We start from the raw sequence: 19,193 nt of genomic DNA on the forward strand, positions 1-19,193 counted from the left end.
CAAGTGTCTCATTAAGAAAAGAAACATGAATAGCAGTGTGTGAAGACAGCACAGAGGGATAAGGAGTCAGAAATAATTTAACAATGATGGTTAGGAAGAGGAGGAAGCCAGCCCAGGCCAGGCTGTGGGCACCTCTGCAGCCCCTCGGGCAAGTACACTACCTCATCCCCCATGTGAGGCTGGAACTCGAACTTCAGTGGAGGGCAGAAGACCTGGTTGCACATGTCCATGATGGTGTGCTTGTCACTCCGTGCATCCAGGTTGTCCACTGCGTTCTCGATGATGTCCAGGCCCTCGTGGCGGGAGGTTTCCAGGTTGTACTCAGCAGACAGGTATGTCCTGAAGGTCCGAGCAAGGCTGGCGTGGAATCCCAGGTCACAGCACTGAGAAACACAGAGGAAAGGTCTAGTCACACAACCACTCCCTCCCCACGCCCAAAAAAGCACTGCATGTCCCAGAGAAACACTGGCCCTGACGTACCAGGATATATTTAACAGTGCACTGCCATACCATATGAAAAGGCAAGAAGGAGAGAGGACTGAAGGAGAAGAGGTACCAGGGAACAAACAGCCAGGCAGTACAGTGACCTTGCCCTGGACCCTCACCACAGCACTGGGGTTTAACACCCTTCACTTCACTGGGAAGGGGACGGGATCTTCTCAGACAGGACAGAGGAAAAAAATCATCCAAAAAGCATGGCTCTCCCTGGCTACCTGCTCAGGCCCAGGGCCAGCGTGACCACAGGAGCCCCACCGACAGCAAAGCCTGTGCCCTGCAGAGGCCCATGGGAGAGAATGGGGCCTGTGCCATTGCTCAGCCCCAGCACTTGCCTTCTCGCCTTGTGAACTGCCCTGCAAGTGCTTTTTACACACCGTAAACCCTACCATTTCCCAAAGTTATCCAAAACAGATGGACAATCAAGCAAGGTGGCACTGGAAAACATGCCCTGCAGTACGGGCAAACCCTTCTATCCTCGCTAGTAAGCTGCCTTCCTCTCGCGACGGAGCAGCTTCTCATGTATAACTGATCGTTCTCATGTTCACCTTGGGAAAAATGATAAAACTCGGAGTTAACTGCTGCCAAAACACTGTACATTACACAAAAGCCTGTTTTTAAACTCTCTTCTCAATGTAATCAAGTTTGGCACGTTAAGCATAGCAACAGCAAAGGGATTTGCTGCTATGAACGTTTAATCACAGCTGAGCAAAAAGCAACTCTTAGCAACCTTCCTCCCAGTCCCCACCGGGAGCCCCAGCACAGCGCGCACCTCCGCAGGGCTCCGCTCTGACCAGCTGCCCCTGCTGCTAGCAGCAGCGGCAAGGACGGGCACTGAAGCAACACCCAAAATTCACAGATCAACAGATGCTGTTCCATGGGGAAAGGCAAGACAGAGAGGATGCTGGAAGCAGGAGTGCAACACATCAGAAGCAGGAGTGCAACGCATCATCAGCCTGAGCCACACTCACAGGGCTGTAAGGAGAGTGCAGTGATACAGAAGGGCTGCAGTCCAAAGCTGAAGCACATCTATTTTTGGCATGCAGGAGTGGCCTGCAGTTACTGATAGAGGATGTAAAGTTAGATAATTATGGCTTTACCCTCTGTGAGGCATTTCATAATCCTACATCCCCAGTGCACTCCTTCCTGTCTCCCAGCACGGCATGGGTGCACCTGCGGGGCATGGCACACACACCCTGGTCAGCACAGGCAGCCAGCAGGGCAGAACGCTGACCCTCTGAAGCTCTTCAGGTACCTCCCACACAAGCACTGTGACCTGCAGAGACATGCCCAGGCGCAGGAGGGCTGTGGGTCACAGGACACCTCCATGGGAGAAACCCTGTGACAAACACCTCCCATGGCAGGCAGCACCAAACTAACCATTGCCAGTGACAATTCCTATCACACACAATTTACATTACAGAAGTTAAGACACTTTGCTGCCACACAGATTAAAGAACAAGCAGGAAATCCTCACCATCTGAGCTGTAACCACGACCACCCCGGCATGGCATGGGCAGGCATGTGGTGAGCTGGCTTCCACCCCACTGCAGCCCCACCAAAACCACTGCCAGGAGGACCACCACGGCACAAAAAGCTACAGAAAAGAGCAGAAAGATTGCTAGTGTAATCTCAATGACCCAGAACGAGACCAACTTTGCCGCAGTGGCAGATCTCCCTGTTGGGAGCTGGCATTTCAGAGGCACCTTCTCCCGCTCTACAGCATTCACGGGGATTACTGAACTGATGCAGAAAGGCACAAAAAGTGAATCTGCATCAGAACATCAGCACTGATAAACTTGAAGTGAAATATGAAAACTCAGCTGGTGCCACAAGCAGCTTCAACCAAAGAAGTCAATCTTGTGCTTTCTGCCAATGCGAGGAGACAGCCCTCGGCTCGGATCAAGTCACACGCAGAGCTGCGTTTGGTTCAGCCTGTGCTAAAAGCAGCAGCAAAACCACAACAGGCCGACCCCGCTCACAGGTACGCTGCGCTCTGCCCATCCCCACCCAGCCTTTTAGAGCAGTGAAACCACACCTGCAATAATGAGGATTTTCGCAGGAATTTTTGAACGGTTATAATCCAACATTTACCCTGCTTCTTTTTAGCTTCTGGTCTTTTAGTTGAAAACATAGGCAGTTAAGGACTGGTATAGCTCTGCCTTAATAAATCATCAAGCAACACAAAAAACCAAAGAATCGGGGTGAATTTCTATTCGCCACTTGGGGCAAAACCTCATTCCAGTGCTGTGAGTCTCTGCCAAGACAGTTTTAGCACCAATGCCTGTACGACTGCTCCATGGCTGCACAAGAAACCGATGAGTCAAGAGGATGCAGCAGCACAGCTGCCCTGCTGCGCCCAGCACGCCTAGCACCCTGCAGGCAGGGGCAGTGCGGGAGCAGCGGTGCCGGGGGCACCACCAGCAGCTCCGCGCTCGGACTGTGAGCACGGACCTGGTGCCCGCAGCCCGCCTGCTTCGGCACAGGCTCGCACAGAGGGGGCTACCAGGTGGGCAGAACAGGGTTCAGGGCCGAGACCCCCATGCTGATGCCGGAGCAGGACCTGCTCTCCTGCCACGAGCAGCCGACCAGTTCTGTGCCCTGCAAACAGGACTGTGCACGTTCCCTGGTGCACCTCCCGGCCCCTCGCTGTCCTTCTCCCACCCGCCCCGGAAATCGTCACTACTTGACCACAAAAAGTAATGCCAGGAGAAAATATCTGCCACTGTTCAAGGGTGGGTGTTGCCAAAGCAGGTAAACCTGAGCTATTACAAAGGAAAAATTGCTGAATGCCACAGAATCTGAGAAGATGAGGCTCAGGGTATCGCCAGATGCTTTTGAGAAAAAAATTCCATGTGAAAACTTTCCTTTACTTTGATGCTGAACTCACACCGAAGCTAGCAGTTATTTGCAATGCCCAGAAATCAGTTGCTAGAGAGAATCAGGGCAGGCACTTTCCTAACATGCTACGGCCCTTGAAGTCTCTGGTGATTAGCGCTGTGCTGGCTGCTTCACACGCTGCTGCCTGGAGAAGAAAAGACAGAGCAGGGACTTCCAAAAAATTCCCAGAGAAACACACAAAGGGGAGGGGAAAAGAAAAAGAAAGAAAAAAAAGACTTCAAACTCCTGCTCCCAGTTCCAGAACAAATGGCATTTTCTCACCCCTCTCATCCCTTTGATGGAAAATAAATTAGAGCCACAAATAATAATCCTTAGCCCTTCTGCAGTGCCTTTCATCTGGAAAGCTCAAAGCTCATCGTATATTAATTCATTAAGTCTGGTAACACCCCTGCAAGGAGTGGAAATATTATAGTGTTCAACTTGAGAAATAAACCAACACCCCAGAGCTCAAACAATCTGGTTTTAGCCAAAATGCCGTCGAAGCAGCCAAATGTGTGTGTGTCTCCCACCGCCCACCATGGCGCTGCGCCGGAGGCGGGCTGGGGGCTGCAGAAGACCACCACCAGCCATTAACCCTGTCGCCAGTAATCCCATTTCAGACACACAGTGGGAACAGAAAGACGTTAAAAGGTTTGCCCAGAGCCAGGAGGAAAGCCAGCGAGCCTCCAGCCCTGCACCAGCACCCTTCCCTAACTGCAATTGCGCGGCTGAGGGAGCACCAGCCCTTCCCCGGCTGCGGTCACGCTGCTGTGCCCAGGGCGATCTCTGGTGGCAGCCAGGCCTGGCATGGTCTGAACTGACGGGGCAGCAAGCACACCATGCCACTGACCACAAGCAAGGCACCAAATGCACCAGCACAGGAAAACAAGCAGTGGTTTAAGAAAGCAACATCCAGCAGGTGGAAAATACGGGAGTCCAAACCACCCCATGCTCCAGCAATGACCTTGTCACTTCTCAGCAGCGGGCAGAGAGCTGCCCCGTCCCCATGGGATGGGCAGATGTCCCCACATGAGAGAGATGCTGGCAGCGACGACAGCGACTGTCAGGTTCGGAGGAACTTGATGGGGTTTGATATGAATGGTGAAGCTCTGCAGAAACACTGCGGGTTTTATGTACCCGAGGCTGCAACAGTACTGGGCTCCAGAGAGAACAAAATGCTTTCCAAACTACTGATGCATCTGTCTCACTTCCTCACCAGTTAAAACACATTTCAGGTGTCTGTTGCAAAGCGTGACATGATGTATTACCAAGATAATGTTTACGCTTGGCCAGGACAATGCTGCGTACTATGTGAGAGCCTAACTCATACCTGGAAAGTATCTTCAGATCTTAGGAGGCATGTTCAAAGAGAATGCGAGCTGCTGCTTTTCTCATTTATTTTTATGGGGAAGATTTATTTGCTAAGTATTTAATATGCAGAAAACAAAACAGTCGCACCTTTGCAGCCTGCAGTCACTGCGCTTCCCTCAAAGCTAAACAGCATCAAGACAAACCCTGTTACAAAAGGTATTCCAGCCAAGGTATGATAAATGCTTGTGAAAAAGCAACACCCCACCACAACAAACAGGCTCTGCATGCTGTAAGCTGGAGCCAGGCAGCAGCAAAGGAAATTAAACCACACCAGGAGAAGGCAAAAAGGGCTGAGATGCATCAGCAGCCACAAATAATTGCTCAGAAAAGATGGGAAGAAGCAAATAAATGCAAGGACTGTCTCCTTTTGATGACCATTACCCTTAATATTCCCCAGCAAGTCTGACGCTGGGCAGGAATGGGCGATGGGGGATGCTGAGGCGCAGCGACAGAGGCACTCACCCCATTGCGCACAGGCGGTTCGAAGGTCGCTGAACTTTTCAGCATTGGGAAGTGGGCGCAGCAGGAGAAAGCGCACTATTTTAAATATAAAGGTAATATCCCCCAGGCTGTCCCCATCTTTTAAGCTTTAGCAATTTGTAGTCTATCTAAACCTAAAGAGTTGCTCCTCTGCCAAATGACGAGGGTGCTGAGGGATCCTGAAACCAAACAGAACACAGGTCCCCTGGCTGCTCAGCACCACCCAGCAAAATTCTTCCTCTGCCCACAGAACACCAGCGCTGGCGTCACTGCCCTGGATGCCTACCACGCTGAGGGCAGCTCAGCTGCAGCTCACGCTCCAGGCGTCAGCAGCGTGAGGGAACGGCAGCACAGGGTGAGGGTGTGACCACATGTCTGACAGCGCGGGACCAAAGCACCCTGCATTCCCTCCATGCATTCCTGTCTTTCTGACTCATAGCAAAACCGTGCCTGTTATTACAAAGAGTACGTAAGCTGTCGTAACACGTCATATGGGTGACTATTGGATTTTTGTGGTCTGAGGCCAGGAATCAGGAAGCCCGTGCTGTAATGCCAGGGCAATGCAACGTTCGCTACTGGGCTGGCTTTCTCCCACAGCCCCTGGCAAGTACCTGTTTTTAAGGTGTTTCCTGAACTGAGTGAAGGGTCCCCCATGCGTGCCACAGCCTGGCTGCAGCGCTCGACAGTTACCATAAATCTCTTCTAAAACGGTCTTGGTCAATCACATTCAGTGTTTTGCCTGAGGCAGCAACCAAGATGTAAAAACTCCTGAACAACTGATTTATTTTTAGCCAAACAAGGAATGATGTGGGGATAGGGCAGGGGAAGGACAGGATCCTCCCTGACCCTTGCAGTAATCAACTCACGCCCTGAAGCATGAGATCTGATTATTTCTAATCAAAGGTTCCTTCACTGTAAGTATCACAGAGCAAAAAAGTATGCGGCCCTTTTCAAATTTAGCTATAATTAATTAACTCTATGGTCCCTGAAGCAGGTTCCTTTCCAGAGGATTTCTAAACTACATTTTATTTCGCTCCTTAGTACCTCTATAGCAGCTTCCTCACCCATGCGTATTTTCTTTAACGAGTTCTTTGATGATTTTGGGGGTCAGGGGTTCTGTTTGTTCGTTTGGGGGCATGGTGTTTTGTTTTTAAGATGAATGCATTGGCAAATTAATATTTTAAAGAACATGATGTCGAGGCTCTTCATTCAAGCTACTGGGAAAAGCAGCCCAAAATGCCAAGAATAAGTTCTTTTCTCTAAAGGAAAGTACTGCTTTTTTGTACTAAGCTAACCAGGTCTACCAAACAAAGACTGAACATAGTCTTCAGGCAGTAAAATTTACAGACTGCATGACACTTCTAAATCACACACCAATCAGCATGTGTGCTTATTTAACAAGCCAATTCCAAAGCCTGTGGTATCCACATGAAGAATAAACTCTTTACTACATGCAAACTTTGGCAAAAAATTTAAAATAGTTTTACCATATTATTAAAGCCAGGACCAGCAAAATTTAAGAAATGTGTATTGGTTCAATTCCCTCCATTTAATACAATACTCTAAGAACCACTTAGTTATTAAAGTATGTTGATTTGTCGTTCCTGGTTACAAACAGGTAGCTATTATTAATAACCTCCATACTGAAGAAGAGTAATACAAGTTTACTGAAACAGGGTGCTAGTCTATGAAAAAGATGTCAAATTTGTGACAGGAAATCAAGCAAATGCACCTTTTTCTCCTCCTCTCTTCATCCACAGAAGCTCTGCGTTGAAAAATCATATGAATCTAATCCTCTTTCTTCCATTTTTTTCCTCTTAAAATGCATGAAGCTTTTAAAGGCATAAGGGTATTTCTGGTTTTATCACCCATTTCCACTGGCAACCTCTGCCCTGCCCAGGCAATTCACACGCCAGGACTACTGCTTGGGGCTCCCCGCCAGCTCAGGCATGTCTTGTTGCACCCACCGTTAAAGCTCGAGGGTTAACTCTGCAACCACAGCAGCTGTGGGTTTTGCTTTTCACCAGCTCAGGCACCCCAGGAACTCAGGCACCCCAGCAAGCCCTACACCCCCTGTGCACACACTGGGGTGCCAGTGTCCACCCGGGATGGCCGCTGGTACCCACTGCAACCTCCCACTGTAAAGCACTTGTCCCAGGTGGCTGTGTGGCACCCTCCAGCTGCTCATCTCGCAACTCCCTGCAAAGTTAGTGACCGCACCTTCTACAAACACACATTTTCTATTTCCCTGTAGCTTGGGTGCTGCAGGCTGCCAGTGGCATTCCCAGATTGCTACCTCTGTGGGAAACCGGGCAGCAGGGACGCAGCAGCCGTGCAGTAAAAATCGCTGAGCCTCTTGAGACAGCCTAATTCCTCCTCATGGAAGCTGTTTATTCTTTTGATTGCTCTGCTGTTGACTTTATTTGAAATACCCCGAAGCCAGATCTCCCAGCTGCAGACACACAGCACGGTAAGCTGCCATACAGGCCCTCCTCCCTGGGCAAGCACGAGTTTTGAGTTACAGATGCTGCTCCACATGAAGGTACGGTGACAGCGATGCTTTGCACAGTTTCCACGATAAAAGATACCTGGCTCCCAGGGCTGGCAGGAGTCTGGTATCTGGCAGAAAGCCCACTCAAAGGACAGCGCAGGAGGAACCTCTGAGCCTTTGGAAGTGGAAGGTTCTTTATGCTGGAAAAATTGCTTCAAACAACAGAGTAAGGCCCCAAAAGAGACCCTCTGCTTGCATAAATCAGTATCTCTTCATTAAAGCCAGTGTAGTCATGCAGAGCTACTCAGGGCAGGGGAACATCCCTGTGTAATCCTACAGGGGAAGCGCTGCACACAGCAAAGCTGCCGCCGGCGCTGGCTCAGCAGGCACAGATGTGCCCAGGCAACTAGCCACTGATGGAAACAACAATGACATGAGCTGCCAGGAGATGCCTTAAAAAAATAGATCCTAACAAAGCAGTCTGTGGCTTCAGCACCTCTGAGCCTCCCTCTGTGGGGGGGTTCAGCCTCCCAAATAAAAAAAGATACAGCCGCGGCGGTAGTGGGACCGGCTGAGCCAGGCTGTTGGACACGGCCATCGCACAGGGCCAGACTGTGTGCCGAGCACAGGGCAAACCCCGGAGTAAAGCCCGAGTCGCAGCCAGCCTGCCATCGATGGCTGAGCTCACCAGGTAGCAGCAGCCTCACTCCCAGTCCCCCGCAGACCCAGCGCCAGCTGGAAACAAACAGTTCTCCTTACCTGCTCTGCCCCGTTCCCTTTTTTCCTTATATTTTCTTTACACATTCTTTAAAGATATATTATGCATTTATACCTATATTGTATTTTCTGGCCTCCACTCCCTTGACATTGCTGCAAAACGTAGAGTTTCACTGTAAGTAAAGCAAATGGAAGATTTCTGGCATAACAACTGTGACCGCCGTTTCTGTGTCCTAACTTGACTAAGCATCACTTGACCATGTGAAAAACGACAATGCCATCAGCTAAGTTTTCCAGGGTCTGAACAATTTGGCAGTAATGTGTAACATTAAATTCCTCATAGTTCCCCTCCTTTACTTGCTTGCTTGTCTCAAACACAGCAAACACACTAATCCACAGAGAAGCAAGCTGCTGTTTCAAAAGGATTTACAGGAGGCTGAACAAGTTTTGGTGGATCAGCACGTATTGACACCAACTGTTATATTTTACTCAGCTAAATCCAGCGGCATCTTTCATGTGACCACTTCAAAATATTTTGCGGCCATTTCACACAGAATTCCAGAGGGATGGATAAGCAGCTTTATCTCCACTTCACATACATGGCCAAAAGAGATTAACTTGGTCACATAGTTAATGACAGAAATGAGAGACGAACTCAGGCATTTTAATGTAAACACATGCTTCTTTCAAGGGAAGAGGCTCAACAGTGTACTTTAAGTCCAAGTCTAATTTGATCTGCCTCTATATTCTTCTCTTCCTTTCTACAGGACAAAACAAAAGGCCACTGGAGACAGAGGGAGGGATAGAGGCGCTCTGTGCCACTCCATGGCTCCTCTGATCGAGTTTTAAATGTCTCATTAAAACTGCAGCCCTGGGAGGACTCTTCACTCTCTCCCAGAGCAGCTGGGACCTTCCTTCTCACCAGACCGGGAGATTAGCAGAACGGCTTTGTTATAGAAGTCACTACTCTGCAGTGATGCCGAGGGCACAAGAAATGTCAAGGCTGTACCTAACAGATGACACTAAGCCATCTGGGATTTGGGGAGAACACTGCTAAATTAGCTGCTCCAGTGTCCTGACTGTTCAGATTTGTGTACAAATCATAAAACTGCACATGGCAATTTGTGCTTGATATGAGGGGTGTGTGAGAGCCTCCCATCACCCCTCCTATGTCCTGGAAAGACAGTCTGGTACATCGTTAATCATCACCCTTGGTGACGAAGGGTGGAGAAGCAGGGAGAATTTGCATAACTGCAATACATGGACACTGCTAGAATCCTATTAAAGCATGGCCAGCCAGGCTTGGAGCTAAACCAAACCTCTGTTCCTACCATGAAGCCCCATTGCACTCGCCCTCTTCCTGCAGACCCGCTCCTCTGGCCAGGCACAGCTCCCCCTGCGCAGATGCCCGGGGCCCTGCATCACCCTGCTCTGTTCACACTGCTGCGGCCAAGAGCTCTGCGGATTCTCTACTGAAGGCAAAATCCTCCCTCCATGCTCAGAGCTCTTCTGCCGTGTCCTGTGAAACAGCAGGGCTACCCCACGGGGCAGAGGACCCACATCCTGCCATGGTACAGAGCCGGGGCTGGCCGATGGCACTCGCTCCCCAGAGTGAAAGGCACCCTTCTCCTTATCATTGTTAAACGTTCTAAGATTAAAACACTAACTTTAAAACTACATCTAAAAACATCTATTTTCTTCATCTTCCTTTACATGGATTACACACCTACAGAAAGCCCAGCGCAGTGGGATCCAATGGCTGTTGTTTCTTCCAACCACTTTCAGTACTAGTGGGATACAGCAAATGCGATCCCCGTCTTCTGGAGAGTGTCGGAACCCTTCTTGCCATGCTTTTGCAAAATACATTGAATTTGTACAAAAGCCTGTTCAAATAAACTGCTCTTCCTTTGGGGATTTAAAATTAGGACACTGGTGTGCAGCTCACACATACGATATTTTGTTTTCTTTGGTGAAAGAACATATAATTAGAGGAATTTAGCTGTGCAGAGTTGAAGATGCTTTAGTTAAAGTCCCCTAAAGGGATTCCTAGAATGGGGAAGAAAAGCCATCTGCTAACTCCAGTGAAAGTGTCAGCAAGTAAAGTAAAGTTGTGAGGAATTGAATAAACAGCCAGAACTAAAATGGAACTCGGCAACTCTGGGAAATCAAAGTCCCCAAAACTCCAAGCAAGTCATTCATTCTTGCTTCAAAAAATAAATGAGAAAAGAGAGAGAGAACATACACAACAAAAGCAGAAACCCCACAGATAAACCCAAGCATTATCATACTTTGCTGTTCAAATGGCTCCGTGACCAAGATGTTACTCTTTTTAGTATGGCTAAATAAATCTTAAATAATAAAGAAAAAAATGACACACTAAGAATACTTTATCATATCTCATAATGTTGAAATCACCAGGGGTTTTGCATCAGACTTACTTTAATTCAGTGCTTAGAAGAATAAATACAAGTTAGTGGGTTAGTAAAGGAGAAAAAACTCCAGCACATTTTAAAATTATACATTTAAGTAATGATGAAGCCAGAAGACTAACTCGGGACTGACAGAACAGTTATTTATGTGCTCACTGAAGCAACTCTAGCAGGAAGAAACTCTGCATTGTGCAATCTATACCACTATGAATATGCTTATTAAAGGAAGAAATTGAAATCCCTTCTCTCAAATCATTTAAAAGCAGCAGGAGTCACCGACACACACGTGGGTTCAGTTCCTACCATCACTAGGAAAATGCTTCCAGCAGTTCCTGCCCTGAGGCTATTTTCACACAATGAGCATTTCTAGTCATACACCTCAGCAAGCACCTTCCCTTGCTAGGAAAGCACTTCCACATGTGCTTAACTGCCAGCAAAGCTGAGGACAGCTAAGCGCCTGCTTGTACTGACAGAAACTGCAGATGCATATAGTAGAAAAAAAAATAATAAATCTTCTGTTTCAACAACAAAACCAAGGACATATCTGATCTTCATTAGAGTTTATCTGTTTCAAACGCAGATTAATCAATGGGCCAGGAAGAAACCTCAGGCTCACCTGGCCTGTCCCAAGGGAAATTCTCCAAAGGCTCTGGACTTTGTGGAGCTCCAGCCGCAGGACACCCTGCTCTGTGCTCTGCCACAGCAGATGAAGCCACCACTTCAACATGAAGTAAAGCACTGTGTGTCTGTGCAGTTCTGAAGGCAGAGCCAACATGCACCAAGAACCAGACCTTAGCATGCTTGGGATACAGCATGAGAGGTGCAGAAAACATGCAGGCAATTTCTGGTTCATAACTGTCTATTAGACATGCCTGAACCATGCAGTTCCACCCAGCCTCCTCTGCTTATGCGTCCAGAAAAGCGTTTGGTTCAGGCTGGTTCATACCCCGCAGTTATTATGAAAAACTCCACCTTTTTTCCCCAGACACTGATGAAAGAAGTTTATATGTAGCATACATATGAATCAATTACTTTGTTGTGTGCTCACAAGGCCACCATAAAGTTCAGAGGAGGCTGACAGAGCGCTGCCCAGAGCAGCTGTGCGTGCCCCATCCCTGGCAGTGCTCAAGGCCAGGCTGGACGGGGCTGGGAGCCACCTGGGCTAGTGAAGGTGTCCCTGCCCATGGCAGGTTGGAACTAGATGGTCTTTAAGGTCCCTTTTGACCCAAACTGTTCTATGATTCTATGACTCCCATACAATGGCAGCTCTAGCTCTGTTCATATATGCCTGCATCAACTGAGGGGAAAGTCAAATGCATGTGTGCAGCTGGGAGGGAAAAAATGTCATGGGAGGGGAGGGGAGGGGGGCAGGCAGGGGGAGTGGAGAAAGTTTACAGCACATTTTCAGGCCCCGGGTAAGCACATTTTAAAGCGCCAACAAATAGCCCTTCATTACCACCACATGAGAGTGCACTGAAGGACCAAACCATGCTTAAGATTTAGCTGTGCACTCATCAGTAGAACACGGGCAGGACACATGCAGGGGGGAAGCACTTACATCAATGAGGTCAGAGACATCGTGGATGTAGTATTTACTGACAGCTGCATTGGTGGCTGCCAGGTTCAGCAGGTAGTCGTTCCTGGCTTTAGTACATTTCAGCTTGTTTTCAGAATATTTGGCTTGTCTCTGAAAAAGCAAAATGGAATGTCAGAGCACAAACAGGATGCTACTTTCACAGCTCCTCTTGCTGCTGGGCCCCACAGCACCCTGCAGCTTGGGTGTGACGTTAATTAATAAATTTTTTTACAGGGTATGAAACAAGGCACCCTGGCCAGGATGGAGGAGATTGCATCTGAACACCCCTGGTACCGTCAGCCAAGGCACAACGAGCACATTCTGCTCAGATGTACCCCATGCACCCTGAGCACAGCTGCTCTTCCTTTATCTGTGCAGTTGTGGAGGTTTTGGCATCAATCAGAATTAGAGGGCCAAATTTTCCTCTCAGAAATGCTGATGTACATTTGGACTTGCTCCAGATTTATGCAGCTGTATCAAAGTGGAATCTGGCCCAGAGGCCCAAGCTACAAAATTTAGAACAGGACCCAGAATTCAAAACTGCATAGGAAAGCAGATGTGCTCAAGATCTGGGGCATTTGCCCAGGCAGACCACTAATCTAAAGGTTTAGCACCAAAGATTAATCCTTCAAAGAAGCATGCTGCTAGACAATGCCCCAAGGTCAACACACGAGCAAACTCATCCTGGCTCAGGAGGCTATTGCTTTTTCTCCAAAATTAACAGAAAAATTACAGTTTCGGAGATTCTGCTATCTACTGAAGCCAGAAAGGAGTTAAGACCAGCAAAGCCAACTGAATGCTGCACTTTAACTCCCAGAGTCTGCAGCAGAAGAAACACTGTTAATTTATATATCCGACCTTTCCTTGCCTGCCACGAGTCTCTGACGGAACCCTGGGACAGCTATTGTTCATGGCTAAAAGTGCTTTTTTTAAAAATATAAGTCATGAACAAACCACAGCCCCCCATAGCAGGGGCCTGGGTCTGTATCAGAAAGCATCGCTGTGCCGAGCCAGACACCCTGCCCCGCGCTGCCCTCCTCAGTGTTCAGCTCGGTCTTGGGTCCCAGCCAGCGCATGGCGAAGGCCACCGTGAGGCCGAGCGGCTGGTGTACCAGCACCTCCCACCGCCCATCTCTGCCACGGGCTCTCAGAGCCGTCACCCTCCGAGGCCGCTCCAGCCGCCCTTCCCAGCCCTCCCTCCAGAGACCAGCACAGCAGATGTCATGGGTGGCCATGTGGCTCCCGTGCGGGTCCACCACCCCCTCCAAAGGCTGCGCTGCCTTATGTCCCCCATCCCCATTTGTTGTTGAGCAGTGCCAGCCTGATTTTGAAGCAAATCCTCGCTAGCAGCTAGTTTTGGCACGCCTCCACAGCCAGGAAGCAGCAAAGAGGCTCATCATGGCCGCCTCAGCCTGCCCTTCAGCAAAGCACAAGCACACAGGTCGACATCCTCCCTAAGCCCTTCCACAGACAGGGGAGCAGCAGCACAGAAGCAGGGAGGGCTGGAGCCAAGCCCCCAGCCTGGCTCCCCATCCTTCCCTCTCACCCACCTTCTCCTTCATTTTCTCAATCTTCTTGACAGAGCTGCGCCGCTGAGGTCTGTCCTCATGCCGCAGAAGGTTCACGCTGATGTCCCCCGACTTGTTGAACTGCTTTTCCTCCTGCTTCTCTGCCTCCTTCAGCTTGCTCTCAGCACTGATGCTTTCTGCATGATACATGTGGTAGGTCTTCATCACCTGAGGAAAGAGAAGTTTGTGAGCACCCTGCCCAATGGCCACATGAAGCATCAGTGCACAAGAAGATGACAGCCACGGGCAGCGTGGAGCAGCCTCAGCTGTGCCAGGGCTGTCTGAGGCTACTATGGCATGAAGCGACAACAAAGTGGGAAGGAAAAGCCCCTAAGTGCCCCTGCCCATGGCAGGGGGGGTGGAACTAATCTTCAAGGTCCCTTCCAACCCAAACATTTCTATGACTTTATAAAATTAATGCCATCACTAGCCCTATTTCAAAATGGCATAGAACCAGTCTAAGTACCACTATCCCCATGCAGTCCCTGTTGCAGGGACAGGCTAGGATGTGCCTCCAGCACACACCTGTGTTCAAAGAGCACTGTGCGCCTTCTGCCTACAGGGAAAAGAGACATAACTTCCAGTGCTTTGCAGCTGAGATAAGCGTCTCCATGACGAGAGACTGTGAGGTCAAAGTCAACCTGAAGTCACTTTTGACCAGACCACTCTGTTCCCACACTTGCACTTGCTAAGCAAACCCATCAGCATAACCCCTGCTGTACCATCCTGACAGCACATCTCACCTGCAAGGTGGTGGAGCTGTGCTTTCCAAGCAGAAATGCAGTTTGTCTCCTATCACCAGTTAATTCTCCTCTTGCTGCTGTGGGTAAGCAGCGTCAGCGCAGACTGCAGCAGCACCGAGCCCTCTAAGTTCCAGATCACCACCAGTGACTCTGGATAGAGGAGGCTGATCTACTGCCAGGAAAACTCCTGCAGGCAAAACTTCTACCACAGCCTTTCCTTTCAGATACAAAAGCCCAAAGGGCACACTGCGATCATTTTAATGGAGCTGGCAAGAGGAGCACATCTGCTCTTCTCTCTTTATGCCTTTAGTCACGTTGTCCCCTTTCATCATCTCCCTTCAGGATTTGGACGTTGTATTCCGCATTGTCTTGACAAGGCTGGAGATGCCTGACTTCTCACTGAAGATCAGCCTCACGCACAGTGCCCAGGTACCACTGGCAACAGCACTGGGACAGGATTGCCTCAAGGCCACAGGTTAAAAAGGAGAAGGAACCCACAGAAGCAGAGTAACTTTGCATAAGCCTTAATGAAGAAAATACAGGGTTTTCCTGAGCTGCAGTCATCAGCAGGAACCAGGAGTGTTTAACTTGGATGAGGTTAAGCTGAAACATATGATGTCTCCTCTTGCCAAGCACAAGCGTCAGCTGCAAATGAGCTCCAAATGCCGCATCGAAGCATCAACCCAAATGTGCCATCGCTGGGAGTTACAATTTTAAGCAACTGCTTGTGCCTTGTTTCTGAGCTTCTTTATTTAAAAATCCTGCAAATTCTAACATAGATCCAAGACACATATTTCAAACTGCAGTTTCTGCAGTGAATGCCACAGGACACACACAGAACAGTTAGTTTCTGGGGTTTTCCTAAGAAGAAAGACTAGAGGGCTTCAATGAGTACTCCTCATCTTTGCTGTCTCCATCTTTCTGGGGGAAACGTGAAAAAGAAGTGTCCTGCGCTTCAGTGCAGTCAGGCAGCAATGAGAGAGGTTTCTCCAGCACCCAGAAAGCCTCTAACACAACGCAGCAGCAAACCCCAACAATTAAACAGTGGTCCAAACTGCTTTATTTTTGTGAAATCTAAACGTTATGAGACAGTTACCTAACCAGAAAGACTTCAGCACAACTCATCGGTACTCTCTGTCCACCCACAGCTACACCGCTCTGCCGCCAGCCTGGGGACACGTTGCCATCACCCCTTTTCCCACTGACCCCAGTGGGTCCCGCAGCTGCAAGGGGGGGGGGGGGGGGGGGACACACACGACACCTCAGCAGCCAGAGTGCAGGGCAGGGTGCTGCAAGGGGGGTACCCAGCCCCACTGCGATCTGGTACCTTTCTTTGCACAGGCTCTTACTGACTTATTTGCTAATGACTGGAGAAACCTTCCTTAACAAAGGTCCTTTCTCCTCCTCTGTATTTTGTCCCTGCTTGAACCTGAAAAGGTAACACAGGAACCAGGTTTAAAAGTCCTCTGAAAGTCTCTTTAACAAAGCACAAAGGACCTAATTTCCATTAAAGTATCTTCCCCAAACTCCAGCATACATGTTGCTGAAACGTGCTTTAAACAGCTCACTGTGCTGACCACGTTCCTCACCAGCTGCCATGCCACACAGCTCTTGGAAATTCAGGGGATATTTTCTGTTTGGTTTAGTATCTGCCTTAATTTAATTTTGAATGGGAACTACCTGCACCGCACCATCAGCCCTTTGATCCGTGCCTTCTTGGTGCTTGCAATTGAGTCACACTGTCCCTGTCTTACGCTACTGTGTCATACGGAAAAACTGCCACAGCTGCATCCCTGGGATCTTTTCTGCAAATAAGTTAATTAGTTGCAATAGATGAAGAAAAATACATCCCAACGCTCATTAGTTATTTAACAACACAAGTTGTGTCTTCCAATATTAATAACACGTTCTGGGTAAAGGCCATTACCAAAATACCAGCTGTAAATGGCAGTGTTTGCTGTCTTCAGCTAGAAGTGCTTTATATTTCTAAGCAGCCCATCATTAAGGTTCTGATCCACCAGAGAAACCAGACCAAAACTGGGTGACCCACATTAAGCACAGGCTCAGGCCCTCCTGAAGTCAAGGAGACCAAAATACAAGCCCAGCACACAGGGTGAAGCAGAGATGAGCACGGCCATAGGTGAAAGCCTGCTGAAGACCCCAGCCCCCTCCTCCCTGGATGCAGCCTATGGCTTAGCCTAAGGGACAACCACAGCGCCAGGTCTGAGAAAGGGACAAATCCATCGACCGACATGGGCTCACCTCCACCTCCCGGGTCTTCCAAGGGAGCGTGAAAGCAAACATGCCCTTTTCAGAGGACTTCTACAGAGTGACACAGAGCAACGTATCAACGCGTTTCTACCACGGGATAGTCAGTGACTTCTAGAGCTGGTACTGACAGAAAACACCCGCCATGGAGGGACAGCCTCCCCCTGCAGCGCTCCCCACGGAAAGGGAGAGCTGCCTCCAGCCACTGCTACACAGGGAATGATTATTGCCATTATGTTTAACCTGGGCAATGCATCTGTAGATACTATTCTAATCAATACAATTAATTTCACAGTTATTAATCCTCTTCCATAATACCTCGTGACAAACAATGGCACCAGTTCAAATCACAGCACTTCTATGGACTCCATCGTGCTGCCGTCAGCTACAGCCGTGTCCCTGCATTACGGCAAACAGCCCACACACCAAACCGCGCGCTGTCAGTGCCACACACGTACGAAATAGAAAGCGCTACCAGAATGGTGCTCTGGCTTTCCTACCCTAATTGTGGCCTGACTTCTTCAGACAGGGATGCATACAATACAGAAAGGGACCAGTGAGCAAAGCAACAGAGAACCTCCGACTTTACGGACTCCAACCTGCTAGCTGTCTGCTGGAGTCTGCACGCAGGAATCAAAGCATGAAGCTGGTTTTATTTCACAGCTAAATTTTTTCTGTGCAAAACTGTTCACAAGCAACTCCTATTTCAGAATGAAATTCATCTACTTCCTTTTTAATTAAAATCAGCATGGTTTGGGGGTTTAGTTCTTTCCACACAGAAAGTTCACAGGGTGACTTGCATCAGAACTTCAACAAGGCTGAATTAAAATCAATCTAGTTATTTTGGCTTAAGTTTCAGATGGTGGGTGCCCGAGAAGCCTGTAAAAATTATATTGTTTCCACACAGTGCACAGAATTCCCCTCTTGAAAAGCTTAAAAAACAGCCTAGCCTAGCCAGGGCACATGTACGATGGATACAGGGCTTGGCCATAGGCAAAATAAACAGCTTCCTTGCGCTGACAGCAGACAAATGACGTTTTACAAGGCACAGCTTGGTGTCCCTTGGGCCAGGGGTCCCTATTCCGTATCTGATTCTGTCAACAGCCACAGCTACTGAATGTGCTACTCCTTGGATACCCAACACGTCGCAATGAAGGCCCGAAGATGTCCCAGAACGCCACCAGCATGCTGGACCAACCTGCATGCCAAGCACGCAATTAAGCCTGTTCTACCTGATGTCTCAAGGACAAAACTACTGACTAGAGAGGATCTGGCTTGCACTGAACAGATTTAAGGTGATCTTGTTTGCCCAACCGGACCTGCTTTTTCTTCATGTTTCATCATCATGCCTGAAAAGCGTTGCCTCTTCCCTGCTCCTTCCCAGCCGGATGATGTTATCAGTTTGTTATCTTGGCAGCAAGGTCAGTTCAAAGAAAACACATTTCCAGTCTGTTTTGCCATTGAGATACATTGTGCTCAGCGTGGGGGAGCAAAGCTGTGAATGGGGGGAAAGCTCAGCTCCAGTGAAATTCTGCCACAGTCTCTATGCTCTTCCTTGGCCAACTGCATGTGCTTCAGACCTCAGCATGCTTCTGATCCTCAAGCTGATCTATCCACATCCCTCAGGTGATGCTCCTGTCCCGTGTTTGGGTTCTGGGTAGACCGGCCCACAGGTATTAAGGTCAGCCCAGCCCTTGTTAGCCTTTCCTTGTTTTGCATCTGTCATGCTGCTGTTGTAATTAATCTTAATTAGCCACCACCACTAACACAGCTTGTAACATTCAACCATCAACAGCACACTCCCAAATCTCACACAGGCTTTTTAATCCAATCTGGCTGTCCACCCACACTGCAGGTCTCACAAAAAATGAATCCTTCAACAACCAATGCAGAAACAAACCTGTTAAGAGAAAATTTATGGCAGAAATTTCAAATAGTATCATTCATGCTCTGTTGTTTAGGCCTATTTTTCAAAAAGATGGAATAAAATAATTGTTTAGGAATAAACTTACTGCAGTGTTATTTATGTACCAGTAACAGATGCAACCAAAGAAAGCAAATACATCGCCTCAATTTTCCAACATAAGACTGACTTTATATTGCTTTGTTGATACTAAACTTCAAATAAAATACCAAAAAACAAATCCAATTGCTACAGGGCAAAAGACAAGCAAC

The 19,193-nt window shown here is 48.6% G+C and overlaps 1 protein-coding gene across 4 annotated transcripts in view; it reads right to left on the reverse strand.

Annotated features, from left to right (window-relative positions):
* The window catches only part of SRGAP3 (SLIT-ROBO Rho GTPase activating protein 3), a 126,815-nt gene that overhangs the window by 27,789 nt on the left and 79,833 nt on the right, over window positions 1-19,193 (reverse strand). For all 4 annotated transcript variants that reach the window (XM_055708445.1, XM_055708442.1, XM_055708444.1 and 1 more), the window contains exons 5-7: window positions 13,990-14,175; window positions 12,422-12,550; window positions 162-383 (exon numbers count right to left, since the gene is read on the reverse strand). In XM_055708445.1, coding sequence (XP_055564420.1) covers window positions 162-383; window positions 12,422-12,550; window positions 13,990-14,175 — 537 coding nt within the window. The remainder of the gene's footprint in view (window positions 1-161; window positions 384-12,421; window positions 12,551-13,989; window positions 14,176-19,193) is intronic.

This window comes from Falco cherrug, chromosome 4, assembly GCF_023634085.1.
Source record: "Falco cherrug isolate bFalChe1 chromosome 4, bFalChe1.pri, whole genome shotgun sequence".
NCBI lineage: Eukaryota > Metazoa > Chordata > Aves > Falconiformes > Falconidae > Falco > Falco cherrug.